Source organism: Nanorana parkeri, unplaced genomic scaffold, assembly GCF_000935625.1.
Source record: "Nanorana parkeri isolate BGI_ZX_2015 unplaced genomic scaffold, ASM93562v1 scaffold417, whole genome shotgun sequence".
NCBI lineage: Eukaryota > Metazoa > Chordata > Amphibia > Anura > Dicroglossidae > Nanorana > Nanorana parkeri.
In genome coordinates this window covers 654017-664072 of record NW_017306685.1, presented here as the reverse complement: position 1 = coordinate 664072, position 10056 = coordinate 654017, and the positions used below count along the sequence as shown (strand labels likewise).

Here is a 10056-nt window from a genome sequence, read left to right as displayed (position 1 = left end):
GGGGGGGGATATAATCAACTACATAAGTTCAGTTCCCAGATGCTACAGTGATTACCAACAGTGGGCTGTTCAACTTTTTGCACAGATCACACCATCTCTGTTCAGGATCCACATAGATGTTAGAAGGTGAACAAAGACGCAGTTAGAGCCAACCTTCACAAGAGCAGGAAATCTAAAACTAGGGCTATACAGGATATTGGTTGTAGCTACATTATGCTACTAAAGTTGGCAGTGATTAATTAGAGAACAAATGGCTCCTTATGGTATAAGCTACACAAGGAGCAGGTAGTAGCGATAAGTCAAACACTATTGAGCATTGTGCAATCATGTGATTAGGCATTACCACACATTACTTGTGTTTTATTTGCGCATCACTCGGCTGTAGGTCCTCAAATCCTCTCTGAATTCATGATGACACTGTCCTTTCTTCTGGAGGGTGGCTACTTTTATTCCCCATGGTCCCTGTATGTGTTGTAAAGTAGCCACCGCTCCAAGCTCACTCCTGTGATGCACTACAATCTCAATACAAATTAGTAAACTAAACATGATTGTAGTCCATCACAGGAGCGAGCTTGGAGTGGTGGCTACTTTACAACACACACAGGGACCATGGGGAACAAAAGTAGCCACCCTCCAGAAGGAAGGACAGTGACAGCACCAATTCAGAGATGATTTGAGGATCTACAGCCGAGTGATACACAAATAAGATACAATTTTGTTAATAGGTAAGGTACTTGAATGCAATTTAAAGATTTAACTAGGCAGTGACACATTAAATCTGATTTGCAAAATTAAAGTGACATTAAATCCTCAGATTTTTTAACATAAAACAATAGTGTAATGTGTGCCTTAATGCAATCCATGGTTGTTTCCCTTCTCTTTGCTGCTCTTCCTTTTAAATCTGTTCTCATGCTGGGCAGAACTTCTGTTTTGCAGCAGACTGCCTTGTCTCAGGAGTGGATACATGGTGTCTGTGTATCCGTTTGTATAGGCTTGAAACCTGAGCCAGCACTACAGGAAGAGGCCCTGAGCTGAAAAGGGAAGTTTCCCCAAGCATGAGAAGACATGAGGATTTAAAAGGAAGAGCAGCAAAGAGAAGGGAAACTACCATGGATTACAGTAAGGCACACATTACAGTATTGGTTTATGTTAAAAAAATCTGAGGGTTTAATGTCACTTTAAGGATATCCTTCAAATCAGGACATTTTAGAGGGTAATTTAAAAGCAGAGTTGAGAAAAGCTGCAATAAAATCTAATTAAGGACAAAATACACTGAATATAAAAGCTGGGATTTGTAGTTCCACAGACAATGAACAATGCTATGATATGAATACCATAGCCACTGAATTAATGGTGATGGGACCACAGCTGCACGATAGCAATTCTGCCGTGTGTAGCACCACAGGCACAGAGATGTGATGCCAGGACATAGTTAATTTTACTCATTCCTTAGAAAACACAGATGGGCAACTTTTCAAAATGAAGTTACTATGTCTTATTTGGATATTTGTTCACGGACAGCACATTTCCAATTTTGGACAAATGAAATGATTAGCTTCCTTGGCAGGGCAGTAAAAAAAATGACATTCCCACATTTCACTTGCTATGCTTGAATTCCTGAGAAAAAAAATGGCCCTACATCAATGACAACATTCCTGATCTAACTAAGAGATCATGTCAGAGGAGAGTAAATGATTACAGACAGATCCTGGCAAAAGCAATAGGCATGGATTGTGGGATTAAACATACTGTATATGCTCAATTATAAAACAGGGCTGAAAGAAAATTACTGTAAAGTGATATATTTCAAATGCTGATCAAATCACTTACAATGGATGCAGCTTCTTCTGGTTTAAAATAGTTGTTTTAGTTTCCCTCAAAATCAACTGGCCCCCTAAACACTGGCCATGATGTACTGTTTTAGGGTGGCTCCTTTTCATTGCAGGTACCTATGGAGTCACCCTTGTGCGTCTCCAAAATCACAAAGGCACAGCAAGGCAATTCAATGCCCTGCTCTTCACCATTCTTTCCTCCCTCCCCCCTTCTCCAAGCTAGTAGATAAGCAGCTGCTGGAGACTGCTGTCGCCGGTGATCTTGTACTGGACAGGAAGTTCAGGGAAACCGAGCTGAGAGAGTTGGAGCTCTCTGGAAACATGATGGCCAAGTGTTTGGGCAAAACTTTATAGAAATATTTTGCTTGGCAATGTATGTTTGATCTGGATTTGTTACTGAAAAAAAGAGTAAGCGTTTAATATTACTTTTAATATCTCTGTGAAATGTAAAACACTGTATATACATATGTAATCTCTTATTCATTTGGGTCCTTTTCACATATTACAATTTTGTCCTTCCCAGATGTTGTATAAAGCCAATGCTTTCCAATGATCAATAGCTCAGGCTAAAATGTATATACACAGAACGGAACGAGTCATAGAAATGAATCATGCCTTATTGGACAGAGCAATACCAAGTTTCGGATGAGGCCAGCTACAAAAGGGTACCTGTACTGTGCTGTCTTCTTAGTCCTTTTTGTAATTTGTTTAATTAAAAAAAAACTTTAAACTAAAACCAACCCAAACCCATTATTAGATTGTGAGCCCTCAGGGGCAGGGCCCTCCTTACCATCTTGTCTTGAATTGTATTGTGATTGTAATGTCTTCCTTATATTGTAAAGCGCTGCGCGACCTGTTGGCGCTATATAAATCCTGTATAATAATAATAATCTAGAAACCTTGCCTAAAAACTGTAACCTGAAAAATGTGCCTTTTGGCTTGAGTTCCTCCTGAAAAATAGCAGAGCACTTCCTGGTATACGAGTATGCCTAGGGACGCCCGTGCCTTCAGGCTCATTGCTTTATAGCTGCACTGTAAGATCTAAGGCACTGCTGCCTCTGACTGCTAGTCTTGAGGAAATCTGGACTGAGATCTGGTAATGTCATTACTGTACTGCTTACGGTCCTTGCTGGAGGCTCTGACATAAAGAAGCAAAACCCACCTCTACCAAGATGGCCGCCTCCGCATAGAGACACAGTACAGAACAAGGTATGGTATATCAGTAATGGGCAAAGACCATCTGCATACCGACCATAAGCAATACTAATTGACCAGTCCTCCGCCCCCTGCCTGCCTTTTTCAAGCACAGCTTCCAGCATTCTGTTCCTTTTTTAAGGTCTCCACAGATATATCAAACAGGCAATATAGGACGTGAGAGAATATAGCACATGAAATCACAAATGAATCGTGGAATAATCAGTACAGGAATCTTACCGTGAGCTTCCAGGCCAGCTCCTTGGCCAAGTGCATTTTCATAGGACTGAGAAAAGAAAAAAAAAGGAGAAAAGAAAAATACAAAAAAAGACATTTAGCAAAAAAGGACAACACTCCTATATCTTCGAACGCATTTTCTGTAACATTTATAACTATGTACTGAAACTTAATTTGCAAGTTCTTAAAGCTAACTTAATAATCGGCTAACTAATCGATTATGAAAATAATCGTTAGCTGCAGCCCTAAAGCACACCCCCATCACCGTGTTAGACAAGGCAAAGTGATCTCATATCTGCATAGCATGCAACCTCTGGTTCAACAAATGACGTTCACAGTACCTGCTTGTAATCTCAATCTGCCACTGCAACCCTCAAACATATCCAAAGACTGACTTTTCTGAGACCCAATATTTGCATACAGCTTGACATGCCCCAATGTACAGGCATGACAACAGGCTGCTGGGACACCGAGCACTTCCTTGTAGGATGGAGGTGAACTGCGTATGTTATTCCCATACCCACTAATTCAGGTTTCGCAGATAGTAGCATTAGCAGACTGAGGCCTTGAAAAGCACAATGAAACTACTATGGAGAGGAGGGCTCATTTTCCGTTGACTGACTACGTGTGAAAGGTATACTTTAAAAACACAAGATCATACTGAAATGTGTTAAAAGAAAATTGTTAAAAAATTTGCCCCATTTCATTTAATACATGTAATTATGGCAATTTAAGGAGGAGTTTAGCAGAAGCATATGTGCCATGAGTAAGTAGCTCATAAACCACTCTGGAAAGGAAATATGAAATCGCCGATCACACACTTGGGGTGTATTTAGAAACGGTTTGCAAAGCCATTTGTCCTGCAAAACTCTTGAATGTTTGTTCTGTGTGACTGGAGGTAAACACAAATGTTCTTAGTATATTTTCTTTTCGGGTCGCATGTTGAATGTAATATGTGGAAATTACCACATTATGGCTATTAGATGGCGCTGAGGACCATAAGAAATAAGTATTTATGTCCCATGTTCCTCAGCTTAATCTAGTGGCCATAATGTGCTATTTTCCAGATATTATATTTGATCTAGAAAGAATATATATTAAGAATGTTAATTTTTGCTTCCATTTGCACAGTAGAAGTGTTCAGATTTGCGCATGACAAATGGCTCTGAATTGTTTATAAATCCAACCCTTAACCTTTAAACTCACATGGAATTTTCCTACTGTTGGGCTAGCTCATGCATGGCAGAAACTTTATCAAGCTCCATGTCAAGCTGCTGATCTCTGGCTATGACAGCGCTTGTAAACGCTCACCAAAACAGAAGCATATGTACCCGTAAACTTCACTGAAACAAGCTCCAAATCCACCATGATGCATACAAGGCTAAATAAAACACTCATTGTTAAAATACTCATTGTTCTGTGGGAAATATTTACATAGAGCACAAGAGTGGTTTGCAAATCATGACCATGTAAGCCTATTTCCAAACCTAGGACTTCTTTACAGCGGCTTGCAAATTACAGCCCAGTAAACACAGAACCATGTAACAAAATGTAATTTATGAAAATACTAGATGACCACACACCACCCTCTGTCTCCATCACATGAAACAATGCAACACTGTACGCATTCAAAAGAAGTGTCATTTTAACCTTTACTTTTGAAAATACAATGCAAAACACAAAGATCCAGCAACATAAAAAAAAAGGAGAACGCCATCCCATTTGCATACTTAACAGGTTTTTGTAGGCAGAATTTCAATACACTACCCGTGGAATTAAAATCATTTGTGTATACAATGAATACCGATAAAGAGACTTCCAAAAATGTGTTGCCATATGGAAAATTTGGTATAAATAAGGCATAACTAATGCAGAACAAGCGCTCCCTGGGGTTTGCACAGTTTTTTTAATGTTTTTACAGGCTCAAATGATAGAATAGTCATTTGAAAGATACCCGCAGGGTTCATAGAGCCTCACAGGTATAAAGCTTTGTTTCACACAGGTCACCAGGTGCTTTGACCGGACGCAGAATCCTGCTCACAAACGGATTATAATATGGCATTTGGTAGACAAAATGTTTAAACTCATTGAAAAGTGGCAGCTGCAAAAGTACATAAAATCTTGGAAACAATGAAAAGTGAGCTGAAAACATGTGGCACAAGTGCTGATAACATGCAAAGTACTGGAGTATGGATAATTGTTTTGGGCACTATACTTTATTAATTTGGTTGTCTTGACACCCTTCTTTAAATCTGATAGGGGCATATCAGATTTAAAGAAGGGTGTCAAGACAACCAAATTAAGAGGATGAAAAGTATAATTAAAGGTTTGAAATAACTAGGCTTGTTTAGTCCAGGGAAAAATAGATCATATTTAGTGGTGATTTAGCAAAATAACCCCCCCCTATTGTAAAGTAACCTAAACAATTAATGTCAGATTGATGCAAAATATACACTATATTGCCAAAAGTATTGGGACACCCCTCCAAATTATTGGATTCAGGTGTTGCAATCCCCTCCATGGCCACAGGTGTATAAAATCAAGCACCTAGGCATGCAGACTGCTTCTACAAACATTTGTGAAAGAATGGGTCCCTCTCAGGAGCTCAGTAAATTCAAGCGGGGTACCGTGATAGGTTGCATTTTTGCAATAAGTCCATCCATGAAATTTCCTTGCTACTAAATATTCCACGGTCAACTGTAGGCCACGTAAAATGACAGAGCGGGGTCAGCGCATGATGGAGTGCACAGTGCGCAGAAATCGCCAACTGTCTGCAGAGTCAATAGCTACAGACCTCCAAACTTCGTGTGGCCTTCAGATTGGCACAACAGTGCGTAGAGAGCTTCATGGAATGGGTTTCCATGGCCGAGCAGCTGCATTCAAGCCTCACATCACCAAGTGCAATGCAAAGCGTCGGATGCAGTGGTGTATAGCACGCCGCCACTGGACTCTAGAGAAGTGGAGATGTGTTCTCTGGAGTGACCAATCACGCTTCTCTGTCTGGCAACTCGATGGACGTGTCTGGGTTTGTCGGTTGCCAGGAGAACGGTACTTGCCTGACTGCATTGCGCCAAGTGTAAAGTTTGGTGCAGGGGGGCTTGGCCCCTTAGTTCCAGTGAAGGGAACTCTTAAGGCATCAGCATACCAAGACATTTTGGACAATTTCATGCTCCCAACTTTGTGGGAACAGTTTGGGGATGGCCCCTCCCTGTTCCAACATGAATGCGCACCAGTGCATAAAGAAAGGCCAATAAAGACGTGGATGAGCAAGTTTGGGGTGGAGGAACTTGACTGGCCTGCACAGAGTCCTGACCTCAACCCGATAGAAATGCGCGCCAGTGCATAAAGCAAGGTCCATAAAGACGTGGATGAGCAAGTTTGGGGTGGAGGAACTTGACTGGCCTGCACAGAGTCCTGACCTCAACCCGATAGAATACCTTTGGGATGAATTAGAGCGGAGACTGCGAGCCCGGCCTTCTCATCCAACATCAGTACTTGACTTCACAAATGCGCTTCTGGAAGAATGGTCAAACATTTCCATAGACACACTCCTAAACCTTGTGGACGCCTTCCCAGAAGAGTTGAAGCCGTTATAGCTGCAAAGGGTGGGCCAACTCAATATTGAACCCTACGGACTAAGACTGAGATGCCATTAAACTTCATGTGCGTGTAAAGGCAGGCGTCCCAATACTTTTGGCAATATAGTGTATCTCTCTATATCAGGAATTGGTCCTTGATGGTCAATATATCTCGTTTATTTAGGTTATGAACCCTTAAAAGGAGCATTGGAGGGTTAAAGTGGAACTACACCATCCTATCCTTAACAGCCAACGAAGATGCCATCTTAGCCTCTATTTGGATTGCAGTTGCTATGGTGCTATGTGATGTGATCAGCTATGACACCAGCCATTTGAGGGCTTGAAAGTTTGGTTGAGAGCTGAAGCAAGCACACTGGCAACCTTGACAGTTGGCATGCCTTTAAAGTAACTGTTGGTAGACATTAAATTGGTGGGTCTAATTCCTCTTTAGGCTAGGTTCCCACCTGGGCGAATTGAATATGCGCGTTTCCCGTGCGTTTTTTTTACCGCGATTCGCGGTAAAAACGCGCGTTTCCGAGGGATACTTGGCTGTATCCCAATGGAACCGCCCGACCAAAACGCCCCAAAGAAGTACATGTACTTCTTTGGGCGTAGGGCGGTTTCCCGCGCGTTCGTACTCGCGGAAAACCGCACAGATGGGAACCATACACATTGAAAATAATGGCATTTCCCTGTTTGAGCGGTTTTCCGGGAGTACGAAAGCGTGGAAAACCGCCTAGGTGGGAACCCAGCCTTAATGTACCTGCAAGAAACGCCAGAGAGCAAGCAATGGGAGTTTGAGAGAGACAGGTGTCTGGGTAAAAATTTTGAACACAAATCTTAATGGGCGTACTGATTGAATATTTAAACAGGAGCGCCAAGTACTTTAAAGGCTATATCAAAGCTTGCCAAAACCTGTTTCGGTATGCTGTGTTAATGGAACACATAAAAACCGTAGTGGGGTTTTCCCAAATCTGTCTGCAAAAGTGGAACTACACCAAGTTGTAGAAAACCCTTCCACAGAAAACGGCAATGGCAAAATCCATAACAAACTGTAAAATTGGGTTTGAAGATTTATCATCTAATGTCATGATTACAAAAGATATCATGTCATTTTTTAACCAGAGAAATGAAGCTGAACTGCAGACGAGCATCTAAATACTCAGAATAAAAAACCTATTTGGCAGTGGTTTTACCTGCCAAAATATTTGAATGTCTGTCCATCATGTCCTAGGATTTACACAGCTCTGCCATATAGCACTGCTAAGAGGATTACTCCATTAAATCCACTTTCTTTGTTACAAAGGAATACACTGCTGATACTACCCTGCGCCCAACCTGCTGACAGGACACTGAAGCAGTAGGAGACCGATGAGCTCATCCCTCTGCTCTCAGCTTATTCCTTGTCAGGATATTTGCATGCGGCTCACCTGATTGGCTCCCAGTGCTGCCCCTCCCTCTCCCAGTCTGAGTGCTGCTGGATTAAAAGAGGCTGAAATTAAGTAAAATTCAAGCACTTACACTAGTTGCCTTTAAAAAACATTTAATCCAAGAATACCTTGCTTTATTAATCTTTGTTATATGTATAAATAAAGTTCATCTTCAATCTAACAGCCTTGTGTGATCAGGAAGGCCTTTTTTTTCTCTCCCTGTGATAGGCCATAGCTGCCCTTTGATTTTTGCCTTGTCCTTATTTGAACTAAATCTGCGGAGAGAGTGGGCTACTGGTAAAAAATGTATAACCCAGCTCAAAGCCTTCTCCTGGGCTTAAACTGCTGAATGACCGAGCAAATCCCAGCCTTTCTTTTAGCACATTTGTTTTGGCGTTGTCAGTAAGGCGCAGTACTTTTAGAAGCGGAACTTTTGGTGCCAATTAAATTTACAAACAAACATACCCAAAATGTAAAACTATTATGCAAAAAAAAATTACTTTTCAGTTAGAAAAGTTTAACAACTAACAAAAAACCCTTAGCGCCAACCTAACCCCTAAACCTTTCATTGAATCAAAGCCAGACTCTTAACCCAACCCTTAAACGTTTACCATGAACCTACCCTAAAAACAGAAGCGCAAAACCTAACCCTTAAACTTCGCCTACACAACCATCAGGCCACAGTAATGTTAAAATATTCCCAATAAATCTCAGCGCTATAATTCAATACACTGAAGCATATGTGAACAAAGTATCAAGTACCGATCACAGCCAAATGTGTTGAATGGAAGAAAAGTGTCTTTCTGCTTGAATTGCATGCGGGCCAATAGTGCATTGATTGATTGGCTGTTGAATTACATACATTTGCAACCATCTACCCCAACCCTTGGTACTCCATAGTGTCCTCTAATAACTGCAATTTGAATTGGTTCAGACAAAAATGCATTTAGCCTCTGGTGCTCACATGTTCCTTAAAGCAGAATTTCTACCAAAGACATATACAGTTTGTGCAGATGCACTCCAATTCAAATTGCTTGTAATTCTGTTCAGCCAATCCAGTGATGCACCCATGCCATACAATTTAGCCAGTGGTTCAATGGGGTGCCTCCTGAGGAAGAAAGAAGGGAGGAGCAAGAGAGAAAACTGGGAAAACAATGCCATGCAATCATTTGCCTCTCCCTTTAGTCTTTCCTTTGCAATGTTTTCTCTTCTTCAATCTTCTAAGTAGCACACCAACATCACATTTCAGAAGAGTGCGTCATTGTAGATAAATAAAATAAGGATCCTATCCATCCTCACCAAACTACTGTAACATAAATATTCATACCGTTCAAGCGGCATATTTATGTGACTTTTTGCAGTCTCGGCATTTACTCTACACCCACAATTCATTTTCCAGATTTGACTACCTCTCTGTACACTATATTCATTACTCTTTTTATAATGAGGATAAACCACTGGAATAAAAATATCACACTGTATGTCAGAAAATAAAGTGAAAAAAACAAAACAAATGCAAACAAACAGTACATACCATGCTTCTTCTAATGTATTCAATCGACTTTTCCATATCCATTCCTGACCAGTCATTGAGTATGTAGCAAATGCAGGAAGCACAGTACACAAACCTCATGTCATTCTCACTGCCCTCTGGTACTGCACAGAAACTGTAGGCAAGAAAAAGAGTTGTTTTTTTTTAAATCATGACAAAATTGTTTCCTTGGAGCCCACTGAAGGACACAGGAGGTCCTTCACCTTTGGGTTATATTGCAACCTACAGGACAC

The 10056-nt window shown here is 41.0% G+C and overlaps 1 protein-coding gene across 1 annotated transcript in view; it reads right to left on the bottom strand.

Moving 5' to 3' along the window:
• Positions 1-10056, bottom strand: part of PGGT1B (protein geranylgeranyltransferase type I subunit beta) — a 41753-nt gene that overhangs the window by 2665 nt on the left and 29032 nt on the right. The window contains exons 5-6 of the mRNA XM_018559845.1: positions 9806-9938; positions 3267-3312 (exon numbers count right to left, since the gene is read on the bottom strand). Coding sequence (XP_018415347.1) covers positions 3267-3312; positions 9806-9938 — 179 coding nt within the window. The remainder of the gene's footprint in view (positions 1-3266; positions 3313-9805; positions 9939-10056) is intronic.